Source organism: Cervus canadensis, chromosome 24, assembly GCF_019320065.1.
Source record: "Cervus canadensis isolate Bull #8, Minnesota chromosome 24, ASM1932006v1, whole genome shotgun sequence".
Lineage (NCBI taxonomy): Eukaryota > Metazoa > Chordata > Mammalia > Artiodactyla > Cervidae > Cervus > Cervus canadensis.
The window spans coordinates 851,305-870,575 of NC_057409.1; the positions used below are offsets into that span (position 1 = coordinate 851,305).

Consider the following 19,271-nt stretch of genomic DNA (forward strand, 5'->3'; position numbering starts at 1 on the left):
GATTGTCACGGACACTACGAAATGCTCACTGGCCAAGCTGAGCACTCTGGGCCCATCAGGCAAGGGCCCTCCTCTCCTCCCAGGGACTCACTCGGTATTTGTGGAGTGAGCGAAAGATTGCATGAGGCTGTGCGCGTAGCATCCACTGGAAGGTCAGATACCCCTGCTGCTCCCTTTCCCCCAGCTCCCGGATGCTCACCCACTCCCCGCATATTTAAGGTTCCCCGTGTGAGAGGCAGAGATGCCTCTGGCTGCTCCCTGCTCCCAAGGAGCTGCCAGCCAAACCTGGTCGGGGAGAAGCTCGCTTCACCTCCCTGAAGGTTTGTCCCAAAGATCTACTTTGTGTGGTAGAGTGATCTGCCAGTTCAGAGGTGAAGCAAAGCACTTCCAGCCCGAGAGGCAGGACTGGAGGCCCAAGCGGGCTCCGTGGAAGAAGTGGCCTTTGATTGAGCGCTGGGGGCTTTGCCTCGGGTGTCTCTGAAACTTGAACTTGCATCTGGAACACTGGGTCGTCGGGGCCCCACCCCAGCGGTTCTGATCCTGCAGGGCCTGAGACTCGCTGCCTTTCTAACAGTGAACCCCCGGGCGCTCTCTGAGGCCCACCCCTCGAGCAGCCCAGCGGTCAGTCAGCCAGCTCCCTCCTGCCCCTTTCCCCTCCCCATCTGCACCCTCCCCACCTCCATCCCTCGGAGGAACTAGACTTGCCCAGTGACTTGCGGGCAGCCTGTCCACACCACCCTTGCTTCATCCCTCCTTTCCTTCCCCTTTCTGCCTTTTTGCCCTCTTTGATTTCCCCACTTGCAAAGCCTCTCATTACTCCCTTTCCTTCCTGCATCTCCAAGGAGGCCTTGCCACGAGGTCCGTGCCCCCAGAAGCTGGTGCAGCGGTCTGGATTCTTGTGTTTGTAGGAGACAGAAGACCACCGGAGCGGGTTTCAGCCAGAGCCGAAGATTTAGCATAAGGCTCATGGCAGGGGTGGCCACTGTGGGGGGCATTAGGAGGGGCTGGAACCAGCTCCTGTTTCCACGTCTACATCGCTCATCCCTCCCCTTCCTCCTAGCCTCCTCTCCTGCTTGGCTTCCCTATCTTCTCTGTCCCTGGGGACGAACATTACTATGGCCCCAGAGAAGTGCAGACACAGGGAGAGAGACTCAGCTGTCCCACCGCGGTAACAGCACCGCCCGAGGAGGGAATCTGACTGGTCCAGCTTGGGTCACACATCTACCCTGGTCCCCTCGGCTGTAGCCTGGGAGCTCGGGATTCCGTAGCAGAGGCGTGGCGGCTGCCACAGCCGACCCACAAGGGGGGCAGCCCCCTGGGAGAGACGTCGTCGTGAGCTCTGCACGTCCATAGCTGCTTAGAGCTCCTGCCAGACCACGTCCCTCCCTCACTGCCTGGAGCGGCAAGTGGCTGTTTGCAAGGCTGCTTCAAAGACAACACCAGGTCCCGCTGAGCACAGAGAAGGTGCTGGGCTGGGAGCCGATGCCGCCCCTGGCCTGGGCGCCCCCTCTGAGCACAGAGAAGGTGCTGGGCTGGGAGCTGATGCTGCCCCTGACCTGGGCGCCCCCTCTGAACATAGAGAAGCTGCTGGGCTGGGAGCCGATGCCGCCCCTGACCTGGGCGCCCCTCTGAGCATAGAGAAGGTGCTGGGGTGGGAGCCGATGCTCCCCCTGACCTGGGCGCCCCCTTCTTTGCAGGTGAACATGCTGGTGCTGGGCAAGCACCTGGGCATCCCCAAGCCCTTCGGGCCCGTCATCAACGGCCGCTGCTGCCTGGAGGAGAAGGTGCGGTCCCTGCTGGAGCCGCTGGGCCTGCACTGCGTCTTCATCGACGACTTCACCCCGTACCACATGCTGCACGGGGAGGTGCACTGCGGCACCAACGTGCGCCGGGAGCCCTTCTCCTTCAAGTGGTGGCACATGCAGCCCTGAGCCGCCCGCCACCACCCTTTACCCCTGGGGTGGGCCGTCCGCCTCGGTGATGGAGGCCGAAACAGGCCCCTGAACAATAAGTGTCAAGAGACCCCAAGGTTCCGGATGGAGCTCCCGCTCGGAAGCTTTTGCCTCCAAGTGTTCAAACGCCTTGCCTGCCGCCCATGCGGTTCTCAGACTTCACCACCTTGGCTTCCCAAGAAGGACCTCGTTTCTTGTGGTCTGTCTTGCAGATCAGCATGACCCATGGGGACTCCTCCAAACAGCCCCCTCTCCACCCCCAAATCCTCTGTGTGGAGCCTAATACCCCCTGGAGTCTAGGAAACATCCACACCTCTCCTCTGCCTGCTGGGCCTGTGTGTCCTAAGGCAGGAAGGACCCACGATCCTGCTTTGGTCTGATTGCTTCTCGCTCTGCAGGGGAGCTCATTTCCTAAAGTCACAGGACAGGAGAGATTTAGCCCAGAGCCTCACCCACAGTGAAGGAGCAGAGGTCTGTTTAGATTGAGGTGGGACCAGCATTCCAACTCCCAAGCCTCTGACCAGCTGTTGAAATCTCCCTTGCCCAGCGCCCAGCATAGTACGTGCTTCTAGATGTGTGTTGAAGCAACATTAGCCACGCCTTACTTAGCCTGAGAAACATCTCATCATCTGACCTTTAGAAATTGGGTATGGTTCTAAATCCTCCTGGAATTTCTTGGAGATGACAATATCTGGGGAATTCTTGGAGATTGGGAAGACTGGGTGCAAGGGTGGAAAATGTCCTTCATAAGACATAAGGTGCTTTAGTGGCCCTGGGCCTCTCTGCAGGAGGGAAAACCCCTCGTAGCATCAGTCCTGGGCTTTCTGTTGACCCTAGGTCAACGCTCCACGTCCTACTTTGCCTCAGGAGAGGGGGCCTGGTGGGGCCAACCCCCCCAAGACCACTCACGACAGGAGGGCTCTGGGTGGGGATGGACCAGTCTGAGCTCAGGTGGGCAGGGAAGGGGGTGGCGTGGCTTTCTCCAGGTGTTTGTCAGTTCCATGGGTGCTCTGTGTGGGTCCAGCTGTGCTTCCATCACTGGCTAATAAATCAAGAGAAACACAAACAGCATGAATCTAAACAGCGTGGCTCCCTCTAGACAGCAGGAGCAGAGAACTTTCTTGCAGCTGAAGCATCTGCTTGCCTAGGCCTCCAGGAATTTGAGGCTGAGAAGCCCAAATTTTGGTTAAGACTGTGAGGTTGTTCCATCTTGGCCACGGGACTCATCCCATGGGTCACCACAGCCAGTTGCAATGATACGATGTGTAAATGCAAGCCCAGGGCTCAAATGCCAGGCTGCCAGGACCTGGTGAACACGGCCGGGCGAGGGTCTGGGCTGTGGCCGGAAAGTTGCATTGTGAGTGTGGCAATGGGAAGCCGGGGTGTGGACCTTGGGGAAGCTTGCGTGTGCCCTGAGTGACGCCCTCCTTCCTGTCTGCGGGGAGGCCGTGACCGCCCCGTAAAGGCCCCGTGGGCTTGCTCTGGAGCCCCTGGAGGTCGCTCCCTGGGCTCCTCCCTGCCAACCCCCGTGTTCTCTCTGGAGATGCAAGACTCAGAGCAACTTCCTCGGCCCCAGGGCTGGGTGGTTTCCTGGCGGTTAGAGAAGATCCCACAGCCTCCCCCCACCCCGCATCCCCTCCTGGCCACCGTCTTACCTCGAATCTCTGAAACAGACTCCCACCGCCCCTCACGTGACCGGATTCTGACAGAATAAGCCCACTTCCAAGGGAAGCTGAGACCAACGAGGGTGTTGAGAAAACTGTGTTTTTTGAAAGAATTTCAGTGGAGGTCCATGCCTCCAGAAAGCATGTGCCTAGAATCAGAACTCAGGTGTGTTTCCAAACAGGCGTTTCTCGCCCTGGATGCCCCCAGACTGGCCACGAGGTCCCCTTCGTGAGGCCGCGGGTGGACCCAGCAACAAGTCTGAGACACTTCTCGTGGCTCGAGCGTGACTCCTGTGCCCCCGGAAGGCTCCTGCAGGCCAGGAACCTTGCCTCAAAGGCAGAGCAAGCAAACTCAGTCCTCCCTGCAGACACGGTTCACCTGTCCACCCTGCAACAGTATAGCCAGGGCATGTGTTTCCTCTCTATTGTAACAAATTGCCACAAGCTCAGTGGCTTAAAACTAAGCAGATTTATAATCTTAAAGTTCTGGAGGTCAGAAGTCTGGAAGGCGTTGTTTCTTCAGGCAGCCCTAGTGGGGAATCTCTTCTCTTATGTTTCCCAGCTTCCAGGGGCCCCCAGCACTCCTTGGCTTGCGGCCCCTTCCTCCAGGTTCAGAGCCTGTGTCGTAGCGTCACGTATTCCCCCAACTCTTCTGCCCTCTTCCACTTCCTGGGACCCTTGTGATCGGGCCCAGCTGGATAAGCCAGGCTCCTCCACCGTCTCTGGGTCGCTGATTCATGATCTTAATTCCATCTGCAGCCTTGATTCCCCTTTGCCATGTAAGGTAATGTGTTCATAGGTTCTGGGAGTTCGGACTTGGACCCCCTTGGGGGGCCACCACAACCAGACTGGCCCTTCTGATCTCCACAATCTGGACCACAGTTGCCCCCTCCGAAATCCACCTTGGCCTCTCGACAGGTGTCACGGAGTCGGCAGGAGAGAGATGCCGTCCGTAAACTCTTCCTCCAGGACTTGCATTCAGTCCTGACTCTCAACACCGGCCTGAGACCTGGGGTCCAATGGATGCAGGCTGGGTGGCTCCTAAGGGCACCGCAGGCTGCCTCATCAAGCCTGGGGCGAGAGTCCCCTCCACCATCACCACCCCAGACGGCTGCCTGCGGTGCCCCGTTTGTCCCTGGAAACCCCCAGGGAGACCAGAGCGAGGCCTGAGTTCTTGTGGAGCAACTCCTTCCCCTCCCCCACCCATATTCTGGTTCCTTCAACCCGGGGTCAGCTTGACCCTGGGAAGTGAGGACGGAGGTCCCAAGGGAGCCTGAAGGTGGCTTGACTGGGCCAGCTATTATATCCTAGCAAAAGCTGGTTCAAAACCTCTGTTACCTCCTCATTTGTTCATTCTAAAAATATTCAACGTGCATGAACTATTTGCCAGAGACAATCTCTACCCTCAGGAGTTCGTTATCTAGGGAGACAGCGTGAAAAGAAGCACAAACAACTGGAAATTGTAATGAAAGTGGAGGCAGCGAGCCCGGAGGATAACGGGGAGGCGACCTGCCTCGGTGGGATAGCCGGCACCGCCCAGAGCGGGCTGACCCTGGAGGGTGGCCTGGAAATTGTAATGAAAGTGGAGGCAGCGAGCCCGGAGGATAACGGGGAGGCGACCTGCCTCGGTGGGATAGCCGGCACCGCCCAGAGCGGGCTGACCCTGGAGGGTGGCCTGGAAATTGTAATGAAAGTGGAGGCAGCGAGCCCGGGGGATAACGGGGAGGCGCCCTGCCTCGGTGGGATAGCCGGCACCGCCCAGAGCGGGCTGACCCTGGAGGGTGGCCTGGAGCGGTGGTGGGTGAGTGGGGGAGCCAGCTTCCGGGCGTTGGGAAGGGCGAGCGGAGGCCTGGAGGTGGGGAGTGCCCGCGGCCCCGGCAGGGTGGAGAGCTGGGCGGCAGAGGCTGCGGGAGGAGGGGACTCGCTGCGCCCAGTCCGAAGCGTCCTGCCCTCTCCGCTCCCCGCCGGGCCTGACTCAGGGCACGCTGCCCGCACACCCCGCACACCTCAGCCCGGGACCAAGCGTCACGCGTGGCGGAAGGGCCACGTGCCCCAGAGTCGGATGACCCGATGCTGAACTGGCCCTTCTCAGCGGTACGCTTTACCTCTCTGAGTCTCTGTTTCCTCCTCTGCAAATGGGCGTGAAGCTGTGTCTGCCTCACAGAGCCTGTGTGGGGTTATATGAGGAGCTAAATGTGCCCGGCATGTAATACCTGATAAATGATGACTTACATGACACGCCCAGACCCTGCCCACGTGACCACTGTGTATCTATACTCCCAATGTCAGCATTCTAATAGAGGACAGAGACCCTCTGAGACCCGGAGTCGGATTTGGGAGGGAGGAAGGGAAGGCTGTCCTGGCAACTCTCAGGTCACAGCCTGCTGGACTCAGCAGCCTGAGGTTGACCCGGGGGAGGCTCCCGCCCAGACGGGAGGGAGAGCCTGTCTTTCTCGAAGGGACTGAGGGCTCGGGCGGCCCCGGGCCCGCCTGACTCACGCTGCGTTCAGAATCAGGAATGAGTAACTGCGGGGCCCGGCAGGAGGTTGCCCAACGCTGTGGTCTCCTGCCCCTTCCCCCACAGCCCCGCAGGGTGGGCACATCGGGCGGGATGGCCGAGGCTCCGGGGGAGGGTGGCTGGAGAGGAATTCTGGACGGCCGGACGGAGCCCACGGAGCTGTCCTTTCCTACACGGTCACCATCATCCCACCCCCTACGGCGGAGTGATGGTGGGCGTGGGCTGTACTGGGCGTGTGCCAGGCTCCTTACACGCATCATCTCGTCTGCTCTTCATGACAGGCTAGCATGAAGTTGCAATCATTAGCCTCACTTTATAGACAAGGACACTGAGGCACGAATGACGAAGCCTGCCCGGGTCATGGAGCTGTGAAGTGGCGGGTGACCTCTGTAACCTGGTTCTTAACCAGCCATTCTCGTGGTTCTCAAATTGGAATCACCTGGAAGGCTTTCAAAACCTGGCAGAGTCTTCCTCCCCCTTGGAGACTCCGTCTGGAGGTTGGGGTGTTGCCGAGAGTGGCCCGCTGATGCCGCCCCGCAGCCAGGATGGAGAGTCTGCGACCCCCGCCACACCGTCCTCCTGGGCATCTCTGCCCCTCCCCTCATCTGCAGCCAGCAGTCTCGGGGGGTGGAGGGGGCATGGCCTCCTTCTGGGCCTTCTCGGTGGCTCAGAAGTAAAGAATCCACCTGCAACACAGGAGACCCAGGTTCAATCTCTGGGTCAGGAAGATCCCCTGGAGGAGGGCATGGCAACCCATTCCAGTGTTCTTGCCGAGAGAATCCCAAGGACAGAGGAGCCTGGCAGGCTACAGTCCATGGGGTCGCACAGAGTTGGACATGACTGAAGTGACTTAGCACGCACTGCTTCCTTTTTATGGCAGTCACCTGGACTGAGATGACATCTCCAATAACCAGACAGCTCCTGCTGCATTCAAATTTTCTTGCTGGGCCAGAGGTTCTTAAACAAACTGCACAAGATTTCCTGGAAGAGTCATTAAAACCACAGATTCCTGGGCCACTGACCCCTCCAGCCAGGCCTCCAGAGACCAAACCTCTCAGCCTCGGCATCCGTATATTATAAAGCTTCCTAGACAGTCCTGATACACACCCGGGTCACTGGGATTCATTCCTTTCACCACCGTGTAGTTTTCTTTCTGTGAAGGAGATTTTTCTGCCAGTGTGTCTCAGATTCTTCCCCTGTTTCCTTAACAAGCAACGTGGCTCTGACCATTCTTGGAGCTGCTTCCTGGTGTATGCATTCGTAAGTCTGAAGAGAAAACACATCTAGAAGGTGTTTAGCTTTACTAACCGCACTAAGAATGGTGATGCCAGGGAGGGAAAAGGAACAGGGGTGGTTTGGGAGTAAGTGTGGGTTCAGGGAGGCCGGCTGCTCTAACCAAGAGACTACGAAGTGTGTGATGCCTCAGACACTACATGTGCTTCCTTCCTGCCCAGGCCAACAGGCCAAGGTGCTTCGGGTCCGAATGGTGAATACATGTCTGGGGCAGTGGGGGACTCTGCTCCACGCCGCCACTCAGGGGCCCAGGCTGACGGAGGCTCTGTCAGCTTCAGTCTGGGCCCTGACCGCGAGCCCCCAGAGGAGAAGAGAGAGGCAGGAGGATCACGCCCACTCTGAACCACCAGGGCCCGCGTCACCCCTGCCCCAAGTCCAGCGGTGAGGACTCGGCAGTGCGCGGTGCAGGGGACGCTAGGAAGGGTGGCCGCTGGCTGGGCAACTGCCTGCAGTACCGGGTCCACGTCACAGACCAGGGGAGGGCTTCCCTGTCGACCCCTAGCCGCCCTGAACCCGGAGGAGAAGGAGGCTGGGCCAGGAGAGAAACCTGGTTCACAGAGGGAGCCTGCCAGGGCCCCGCCGTCTGTCTCAGCTCTAATCACCTCGTGTCCTCCCTTCAGGACGCAGACGAGTCTTCCTCTGCGGCGCCCCGACGGCGCGGGCCCACCCCACTCCTCTCTGCCCCTCACCCCCCAGCCCCATCCACGCGGTGGTCCTGGGTCCTGCCTGCTGAGCGAGGGCCCCTGAGAGTGGGATTTCCTGGCGAGAGATGAGAGTCAAGGGTCTCTGCAGGGGAACTGGAGGAACAGCCTTGGGGAGAGCTTTGGGGGCTGCCGGAGGCGCGCGGGGAAGCATCTTCGTGGTTCCTGCTTCCCTGCCTACAGCCGCGAAGCCAGCGCTCTGCCAATGTGGAAGCACTGAGGCTCATCTGCCAGCAGGGAGAGCTCTGCAGGTGGGGAGGAGCTGCAACTGCCTCCCCAGCCCGCCCTCGTTGAGTCCCGCGGATGCCTGGTGAGCGCCGACTGTGTGCCCGCGAGGACTGCGGCGGCGTCCGGAGCTGGGCGCCGGGGATAGGCTGCCAGGGTATGCTCTCCAGCTTTGCCTCTGCCGGTCTGAGACCTCGAGCGATTACCTAAGCTCTCTGAATGTACTCTCCTCCTGGTAGAATGGGCACAGTGACAGTCCCCGCGTCAAGGCGCTGCTGTAGGCAGAGAGGCAGACCTGAGCAGGTGCCAGGCAGAGGGCCTAGCCCGCAGACTGCAGCCTTGTGCCAGTGAGGCTGTAACCTGGAGTAACCTGCCTGAGCGAGCGAAAAAGGGGGGGTGTTGGTCTCTGAAGCCTTGAGTTTTCTGCCCCGCCACCTTCGGAGCCTTGCCTGCTTTTTCCACTCAATTTAGCTGTGCTGGGTCTTAGTTGCGGCAAATGGGATCTAATTCCTTGACCAGGAATCTAATCAGGCCCCCCACATTAGGAACGCGGAGTCTTCACCACTAGACCACCAGGGAAGTCCCTTGCCTGCTTTATTTTTTTTCTGAGGATAAATGTTTTTTAGGTTAAGCTGGACACATAAGATGTTGAAAGTGAAGTGAAAGTCTCTCAGTCATGTCTGACTCTTTGCGACCCATAGACTGTCCATGGCATTCTCCAGGCCAGAATACTGGAGTGGGTAGCCTTTCCCCCCTCCAGGGGATCTTCCCGACCCAGGGATCGAACCCGGGTCTCCCGCATTTGCAGGCGGATTCTTTACCAGCTGAGCCACGAGGGAAGCTGAGCTTCCATAAGAAGTCGGGTGACAGCAAAGCCTTCATTGAGACAGCAGGTATGGCAGAAACCAAAGCAACCGTCTGAAGCAATTATCCTTCAATTAAAATAAATAAAAAACAAACGAGAAAAGCCAACAGCTATAAGCCCTGGCTGCTCACGGGAGGGCGGGCAGTGGCGTCTCCCGTCTGCCCACCACGAGGCGCCAGCGGCTACTCCCTTACGAGCTGAAGCCGAGCCCCGCATTGGGCGGGTTCTCACGCCGCTCAGGGTGGAAGAGGGGCTGACCTCTCCTACTCCACGTCCGTCCCGTCAGTTCTGGGCACCAGACCTGGGTCTCCCGCTTCCCTGCACTTTCTTGTTAGGTGGGGAGCAAGGATCTGAGGTGGTTGCTGATACCATCTCAGGGGGCAGGAGTCACCCTTGGAATTCCTAGAGAGGAACACGTGCTTGGAAAACCCCAAGAGTGTTATCAGCGCTCATCAGCTGTGTGTGTGTGTGTGTGTGTGTGTGTGTGTGAGTGTGTGTGGTGAACCCGCAGACGCAAAGAAAGTGCAATCAATGACTCCCTGGAGTGAGCTGTCTTTGAAGGGTTTAAGGCCAGCAGCAAAGTTAGTTCCGTAGTTTCTTTTTTGAACGCTTCCTGGGTCTCTAAATGAGTCTCAGCATCCTGAGAAACAGCATCTCAGTGTTAATTATCTCAATCTGAAACATCTTCATCACAGAAATGATAGCTGCCCCCGGGCAGTTCCCAGGGCCTAGGTGAGCAGAGGCCTGAGCGGGTATGGACAGGGCGTCATTTAGGAAGGAGCTTTCGTGTGAGCGATCGGCCCGGGGCAGCTCAGTCATTATACTTGTTGCCTATTTTGCAAACAGTTTACTTGTTTATGTTGGCTGTGCTGGATCATCACTGCGGCAGGCCTTTCCTCTGGGAGCAGGGGCTCTCTCCAGGTGCAGTGCGTGGGCCCCTCATTGCGGCGGGTTCTCTTGTTGCAGAGCACGGACTCTAGGACTCTAGGGCATGCAGACGTCAGTAGTTGCAGTGTGTGGGCTCGGTCAGGCTCTAGAGCAGCCTCTCCCAGGCTCTAGAGCACAGGCTCAGTACTTAGGGCTCAGTAACTACTGCTGAGTTAGCCCTCAGTAGTAGGGCTTAGTTGCTCCACAGCATGTGGGATCTTCCCAAACCAGGGGTTGAGCCAGCATCTCCTGCATTGACAGGCAGATTCTTTACCGCTGAGCCGCCAGGGAAGCCCACTTATTGCTATATTTCATTTGTTATTCCCTTGACACATTTCTCAAGGGATTCCAGCCTAGTTAGAATAAGGAAATGTTCAGCAAATAGGTGACTAAAAAGTAGAGAAAAATAAAGACCTCAAAGCAGGAAAAATCTCAGACACAAAGGCCATGGGAAAGGACAAGTATATCTATGACCATGAGAATCAAACTAGCACCTTTGGTTAAGCTCATAATTAGACTCTGAGCTCCCTAGCAGCCCATGCAAGAAGGGAACCAGAGCTGGACATCTACTTCTCATTACTAGAAGGAAGGCAGCATGTGAAACGATTCCTGCCACACATGGACATTTTTCAAAGGACGGGGCAGCGTCAGTGTCCTCGGCCACCTCACAGCTCTGATGAGAGACTGCCTGGGGCGGGGCCCCGTCTACTCGTCTGTGAACTGTGAACAGTGCTGACCTTTCGGATGGTTGAGGACTAGCCAGCTCCTGGCAGACAGTAGGCATCCAACCGAAGTTTATTCTTTACTTTCTGTCCCCCTCATTGCCCACAGGATGAATGCCTTACTGTAGTTGTTGGTTTCTTATTGTACAGCTATTTAATCCCCATTTCATTTTATTAATCCCACGTTATTATGCTTTTACTGGGCCGTAATTGATCTAGAGTGCTGTGCTATTTTTCGCTGGACAACAACGGGAATCAGCTCGCGGTTGTTTGGTTGCTCAGCTGAGTCTGACTCTTTTGCGACTCTATGGACTGTAGCCCACCAGACTCCTCGGTCCATGGGGTTTCCCAGGCAAGAATACTGCAGTGGGCTGTCATTTCTTTCTCCAGGGGATCTTCCCGACCCAGGGATCAAACCACATCTCCTGTTTAGCACGCGGGTTCTTTACCGCTGAGCCGCCAGGGCAGCCTGTGAGTCAGCCGTGTACATGCATCCCCGCCCTCGAGCCTCCCTGTGACCCCACCCCACACTCCTTGATACAAGCACAGCTGTCCCCGCTCTGTATCCAGCTCAGCGGTAGGTTCTGCGCATGCAGCAGTGAGTGAGGAGGTGTGGGCCCTCCCTTTAGGAGGCTCACAGGTTAGCAGAGGGGCGAGGCAGGCAGGCGAGGGGAACGCAGCAGGGTAAGTTCTATTATAAGGGCATAATAATGACTATAATGACTTCCGTATTTTTAGTATTAAGCCCAAGCTAAGCACTGTACTTGACAAGAATAGCATGAGAAAGGAAACCTATAGACACAGCAATGAACTCATAAATGAAAAAAAAAAAATTCTCAGTAAAACTCTTAGCAACTGCATTCAAAAAGGAGGATAAGGATCAGATTACACACTATCAGATCAAATTAAATGGGTCCCAAGAATGCAAGCTTCATGTCAGAAAATCAATTTGGTAGATTAACAGAGCAAAGAAGAAAATACACAATTGTCTCAATAAATTAGAAAAAAAGCTGAAGAAACTTCCATTTATGATTTTAAAATAAAATTTTAAGAATAGAAAGGAATTTCCTTAACCCGATAAAGAATTTCTACCAGAATGGTTCTCAGAGGGCATCAGCATGGCCAGGGAACTTGTCTGAAATGGAAACCCTCAGGCCTCATCCAGGCTTTCTGAATCCGAAACCCTGGAGGCTGGGGTTGGGAGAAGTCTGGGTTTTAATAAGCCTCCCATGTAACTCTAGTGCTGGTAGAGCTTGACAACCACCAATCTACAAGAAACCCACATCAAAAAGGATACTTAATGATGATGAAATGTTGAAACCGTTCCTTCTAGATACAGAACAAGATAAGAGTGTCCATGATCATTAGTTTTATTCAGCATTCAACAGAAAGCTCTTGCAGTACAATAAGGCAAGAGAAAGAAATAAAAGGTTGAAGGTTTGGAAAAGAATGATTACATATGTAGAAACCCAAAGGAGTCTATAAGCTATAAGCGGGGAGGGAGGTGTGCTCACAGATTCAAGGGTGCTAAAGACTTTTTATTCCTCAGCCTGGGTGGGGTTGACAAGACGTCCACTCTGTTGTTACTTCTTAAAATGGCTGCATGTTATACCCTCCTCTGAATGCATGATACATTTTGCAATTTGCAGACGTGCACATAGATGCAGAGGCAACTGCAGAAATCACGCATGCGTGGCTCAAGTTCATCCACACGGCCCACACGGAACCAGGGCAGAACCTCCAGCAGCAGACAGCAGAGGACTTGCCAACCTCGGGAAGGACTGCTGAGGGTGGTGACCAGGGGGCCAGCTGCTCTGAAGCTCGGGGAACAAGAGGGCACCCACTCGTGGGTGACCAGACTGTACTAACTGGGCACCTCTCTCCAGAAGAGTTCCTGAGCGCATGTGGGTGGGGGGCAGTGGTCAGAAAGCCATGACTCTCTCCGGGTGGGGAGGGATGGGGAGAGGAGGGAAGGGTCACTGGAGGGAGAGTGTCCCCAGGGGTCTGTGAACCATCGCACTGCAGGCAAAACGTTCCCTGTGTTTTCGGGTGGAGTGTGTCCCCAGTGTCCTCTGCTCCTCGAAGGGGGCGGACACTCCCACCTCCTCTGACAGATGCTGCCCGTGCCCTCCATGCCCTGCCGTTCAGCTCACAGAGCTCCAGCCCCCGAGTGCTAGCACCTGCTCTCTTTCCACGGTATCCTCTGAGTACTAGACCCAGCGTGCAGGGAACTCACCCCCCAGGAGCGGCCCTTAGCCAAGACCAACGGGAGTAGGTGCATCGATGCCCCTCCTGGGCCTGCTCGGGGGCGTGAGCTCTACACCACTACCCAGGCTCCCCGGCAGGTCAAGCTCCCAGCACCCACAGGTGGTAACCATGGAAACAGGCTACTAACACACCTTCCCTGACTTCCCTCCCTGTCTCATTTCCCCACCGCTCTCCAGGGCGTGCGGCACCTCCCAAATAAAGACTTGCACTCAAACTCTTGTCTCAGCGTCTCCTTCTGCGGAAACCAAAGCTAGGAACGCCGCCCCCAGCCCTGCCAGGAGATGGAGATGCTCACAGGGAGCCGAGAAAGCAGACTCCTGTCTTGGTTCTGCACCAACTCGACCATGACCCCAGGCCAGCGATGGCTCTGCCCCGAGCCGCAGTTTCCCCTTTCGAAAGTGAAGGGAAGCTAAGGGCATCCCTGTTAGTTCCTTTAAATGCTCAAAGAGAAAGTGACCCCATAAGCATTAAGAAACCTATCCTTAATCAGCTATACCTTGTCCTTTAATCAGTAAACTCCAATGTACAATAAAAACGATCACCTGTCATATTCTCAAAAGGACAAAATTACGATGATGGACCAGGGGTTTGGGAAGGTGGAGGGGCAGGGGGTGTGTGTGGCTGTAAAGAGACAGCACCAAGGGCTGTCTCTGCAGGGAAGGAATAGAGTCTATGTCTCAACTGATGACAGCTAGACTCATCTACCTGTGTCATAAAAAGACACCGAATACACGCAGATTGGACCCACATTAATTTCCTGGTTTTGGTATTACATATTTACAAGATGGGGGGCAGACTTGTTTAAGGGTAAGTGGGGCTTCTCTATAATACCTTTGCAACTTCCTACGAACCTTCTATTTCAAATAAAAAGCTTAAAGGAGTAAAAAAGAGCGAGAACACCCACCTAAACACTGTGCGGTATCACTTATCTGTGGACTGTAAAAAACAGAAAAAAATTTTAGTTCACAGAAATGGAGAATAGAATGGTGGTGGCCAGAGATTGGATGAGGAGAAAATAGAGTGATTTAAGTTAAAATCAAAACAGAGTGATTAAATCTATTAAGTCAATAGTGATTTAAGTACAAATTTTCAGTTGTAAGAAGAACGATTTCTGAGGCTCTAACATGCAGCATGGTAACTGGTTAATCATAGAGTTTTGCACACTTACAGGTTGCTGAGAGTAGACTGTAAGGATTCTCCCACACGCCCATATACACAGGTCATCAAGCATTAACTGTGACGTGACGAATGTGCTAATTATCTTGATCTTGGTAATCATTCTACAGTGTATACACATATCAATCATCATGCTGAACACTTTAAATGTTCACAATTATATTTGCCAACTGCTGCTCAACAAAGTTCTTTTTAAAGATAAGGGGGATAAAAAGGAACCCCTATCCTAAATTACAGGGTCTATGGTGGTTAATTTTATGTGTCAACTTAGCTAAGCCGTGGCATCCAGATATCTGGCCAAACATCAGTCCGGATGTTGCTGTGCAACATTAGATGAGATTAATATTGCAGGTCACCCTCTGTAATGCGGGTGGGCCTCATCCAGTCAGCTGAAGGCCTTAAGAGACTGCTGCTGCTGCTAAGTCACTTCAGTCGTGTCTGACTCTGTGCGACCCCACAGACGGCAGCCCACTGGCTCCTCTGTCCCTGGGATTCTCCAGGCAAGAACACTGGAGTGGGTTGCCATTTCCTTCTCCAACGCATGCATGCGTGCTAAGTCGCTTCGGTCGTGTCCGACTCTTGTGTGACCCTATGGACAGCAGCCCACCAGGCTCCTCTGTCCCTGGGATTCTTTAAGCAAGAATATGAGAGTGGGTTGCCATTTCCTTCTCTCCTTAACAGACTGGAGGCTAACATCTTCCAGTGAAGAAGGAATTCTTCTAGTAGACTGCCTTCAAACTCAAGCTACAACATCTGCTCTACCTTGGGGCCCTTTCGTGCTTGACCTTCAGATTTGGGACTCACTAGCTTCCAGTCATGTGAGCTGACTCCTTAAAATTTCTCCCATGTGCACACAGTGTGTATATGCATGCTCAGTAGCTTCATCATGTCTGACTCTTTGAGACCCTATGGATTGTAGCCCACCAGGCTCCTCTGTCCCTGGGATTCTCCAGGCAGGAACACTGGAATGGGTTTCCATGCCTTCCTCCAGGGGATCTTCCCCACCCAGGGATCAAGCCCATGTCTCCTGTGTCACCGGTGGATTGTTTACCGCTGACTGCCAGGGAAACCATATATATATATATACATACACTCTGAGAGAGAGAGAGATCTCCTGGTGGGTCTGTCTCTGTGACTTTTGCTGATGCTCCTTGAAGGCAAGAACCTTTCTGTCTCCGTGTCCCTAATACCCGGCACAATACCAGGCGCAGAAGTGTGCTCCGCAAACCAGCGCCTGGGGTCTTTTATTTTCCCTCCTAACTGGCCAGTAGAGCCTTGTGATTAAGGCTTTGCCATCAACTCGATCTGGGTTCAGGTCCTGGTCTCCTTTACCACCAGTACATGATCTTGTTTGAGCCCTTTAACCTCTTTGAGCCTCAGTTTATTTGCCTACAGGACAAGGGTGACAACCCCTTCCTCCCGGGGTTGGTATGAGGATCACTTGAGGTGATGTGTGTCAAGGGTTCACCTGGAGCCTGCCCGGAGCCCAGGACTCGCTAGTCGATGCTACTAGGTGGGCACACAGCACTGGGAAGTTCTCTGCACAAAGGCAGTCGAGAAAGCATGTGTTGGGATATCGCAGTTGAAAGCAGGACATCCCAGAAAAATCGCAGCTTTCCCCCCGGATTCCTTAGGACGAGGGGAGAGGACCCGGCAGACAGCAGACGCCCGAGAACTGGGTGAAACTGCTGTACCAGGAACCTGCAGCATCGCCCGAGGCCCTGCTCAGCGAGAGCCGGGACAGAGCCCCCGATGTGAAGACCAGTGTCAGCCCCGGGGTTCAGCCTCCTCCGTTAAGGCTTCCAGGCCCTGGGTTTCATAGGACCAGGAGGTCTGTTCACGCTGCACTCGCAGAGTCCTTGAGCGGCAGCCGAGACGCCCGGGCAGCCTGCCGGGTGAGCGGGCTGCACAGTGAGGCCTGGAGCAACCGGGAGGGAGCGCGGAGAAGCCGGTCCCCAGGCCGGCAGGCTGCGCCCAGACCTCCCCGACGCGTCCCCAGCCCCACCTGTCGGCTTCCCCGGCTGCGTGTCAAACCACTGAACAAACAAACCCCAGGCAAGATTGTCCCCCAGCCTGGCTGAGAGGAACGTGAGGTGTCTGTGTTATTTTAAACCGGCTCCAGGTTCAAGTTTGCATAGCTGTGTTATTTTAATGTAGCTCCAGTTTCAACCGTCAAGTTGCTGCTGGAGAAAGACAATCATAGCCTACAAAAGCAAAGCTATGGATTCTCGAGGCGACAACTTGCCCACAGGGCCCTGGGTCCTGGCTCTGGCCCTTTCCCTCCCTAAGCTCCTGCCTGATCAAAAGTGCTCTAAAACAAGAGCACGCAGGACAGACAAGCAAGATGACAAGCATGAGGAACATTGCTCAGGCTCATTAGGAACTAAACACGAAATACTGCCATCAAAATAGCAGAAATGAAAACAAAAACACTAGTTGCCGGGAAGGCCAGGAAGAAGTGAGCATTCGTGCGAACTGCTTACAGGGCTGTGATTTTATATAATTCTTTGGAAAACAGTTTTTAATATTAGGAATGCTATCTTCCAAAAAATAAACAAGGTAGTGATCCTCTTCAGAGGTAAATGTTTATTTTTTTGATTCATGATAACAAAAAATGAGAATCATGCTTGGTAAAAATGTTAAGGTAGGAAAATTGCGGTCCAGAAGCTCCAGTGGCGCAATCGGTTAGCACACGGTACTTACATGGAACTGTGGTCCTTTCGTTTGATTGATTATATGAGCCCACCACCACATGAAACCTGCAAGGTCTTTACAATAATAGGATAAATACCTTTCAAGTTAAGTGAAAAAGTCTGGCTGCAAAAGGAGGTGACCTGTGAAATGGCTAATTGGATTAGTCGGGGTGGTAGTAGTAATCGTTACCTATGGAAATGGTTTCAACTGGGCATGATTTACTTTGAACACATTTTAAAAATTTTAAATGTATGAAAAAAGAGGGAAAAAACAGATTTAAAAGTACAAGATAGAAGGTTGTTGGTGACCTGTAAAGTGAAAGAAGTCGTGCAACAGTAGTCTTGGCCTTAATCCAATCGTCCATAATGCTCTAGAAGAAAGTCTAGAAGGATCCACACTTAACTGATAACAGAGGTCACCAGTGGAGAGAGGAACAAGAGACGTGAATGAGGAGGGATTTCTCTTTCTACTTAAAAAAATAACATTACCTTTGGGATAAAGACTGGAAATTTCTTTTTAAAAGTTATATAAGAACAGAAAAGTATCCATAAGATATGAAAATTAAAATTCTGTATATAAAATATAGAAGGAAATAAAATTATGTGCCAGAAATGGGGCTGCAAAGAGTTGGACAGCAACCAAACAGCAAAAATGACTGATGGAATCAGGGAATATTTTTATTTGTGTTTCCTCCAACTAGCCCTTCCCCACCCCCCAGACTTGTTATTATCAGCCCACTTGTAGTAAGACGGGGGCAATGTCCCATAAATGTTTTTAAAAGGAGACTGTGGAACTCAATAACCCTACCATGTGAAATATGAGGTCTTCTCAGGGGAGTATCCGTCACAGGAGACAAAGCTCTGACCCTAGAGGCATTTTGAGTTTCCTCCAGCAGGTCCAGACAGAACCTTGACTATGGGGGTGGAGGAAATGTCTACTTTAAACTCTCAAATAATGAGCTGGTTGTTTTCCCCAAAGATGAAAGAACCGGCCCTTTGAATGAATCCCGGCCAAGGCGGGGAAGCCTCCTCCGCACAAAGAGGGCAGTGGACCTGAGCCCTTACCCGCCACCGCCCAGGTCAGGTAGTGGTGCAGGAAAGACAGCCGGGGCTCTGAGCCTGCCCGGGTCCACACCCCTGGTCAGAGCCCTGGCAGTCCAGACAGACGCCTGAGATCTGCTTCATCCGACTGGATGAAATGTAAATAGCTAAAAATCAGAGAAGAGAAAAAAGCATTTGGAATTCAACCAGGCAGCAAAGCAATTAGTTGAAAAAAGTTAGCCTCAGTTCGGTAGAGGATTCCAGACTCAAAGCAAATGAAAGAATTACCTTGAAGGTATAGCTTGAATTCAGGTAAATCGTTACCCCTCTAAATGACACCGGCGTGGAGTTCTCTGTTGTCATAGTGACTAAAAGCCACAGGCTCGGTGGTTCTTCTATGGCCAGGGGAGATTCACTTTATGTCTCAGGTTCCTGCCCCCAAAACACATCTAGTTGATATCTTCTTGCGATAATAAAACTGCTCCTTTATTTCACAGGAGGCCAGTGGAGGAGGCAGGACTCTCATGACTGCCTGCTCACACGCGGGGCCGGTGGTGGAGAGTAATAACCAGGGACGCTTGTGCCTCCCCACCAGGAAGCTATCGGCTGAGATCAGAATCCCCACCATCGTCTGCTACAACGAGAGATGAACTCAAAAGTGCTATAGATAAATCAAAATAATGAAACCCTCAAAAATATTGAAGTAGCCCTCAGGAAGGCAGGGAAAGCAAAACAAAGCAAATAATAAAATGACAAGTTTAAGCCCTAATATATCAATAATAACATTTAATATTAATGGTCTAAATGTACCAATTAAAAGACAGATTAGGAGAATAAATTTTAAAACTATATACCATCTATAAGAAACTTACTTCAAACATATAAAAATAAGTAGGTTGAAAAACAAAAGAATGGAAAAGATACAGCATGCAAATATTATCCAAAAGAAAGACAGAAATAGCTTTATTAATATCAGATAATGCAGACTTTCGGCTTCCCAGGTGGCTCAGTGGTGAAGAATCTGTCTGTCCGATGAAGGAGACTCAGGAGACTTGGGTCAGTCTCTGGGTTGGGAAGATCTCCTGGAGGAGGAAATGGCAATCCGCTCCAGTATTCTCGCCTGTAAAATCCTATGGACAAAGGAGCCTGGGCGCTACAGTCCACGGGGTCGCAGAGTCGGACATGACTGAGCGACTGAGTGTGCGTGCACAGTGCGGACTTCAGAG

General features: G+C 53.5%; 1 protein-coding gene and 1 long non-coding RNA gene across 3 annotated transcripts in view; both read left to right on the forward strand.

Moving 5' to 3' along the window:
* PADI3 (peptidyl arginine deiminase 3) overlaps positions 1-3,018 on the forward strand; it is a 29,825-nt gene extending 26,807 nt beyond the window's left edge. For both annotated transcript variants that reach the window (XM_043445799.1, XM_043445800.1), the window contains one exon: positions 1,698-3,018. In XM_043445799.1, coding sequence (XP_043301734.1) covers positions 1,698-1,931 — 234 coding nt within the window. In that variant the 3' untranslated portion in view covers positions 1,932-3,018. The remainder of the gene's footprint in view (positions 1-1,697) is intronic.
* Positions 3,019-9,163: 6,145 nt separating this feature from the next.
* Positions 9,164-12,690, forward strand: LOC122426244. Its single transcript, XR_006265133.1, has 3 exons — positions 9,164-9,246; positions 10,729-10,921; positions 12,517-12,690. It is a non-coding gene; the product is annotated as an uncharacterized LOC122426244 (long non-coding RNA).
* The last annotated feature ends 6,581 nt before the right edge of the window (positions 12,691-19,271 follow it).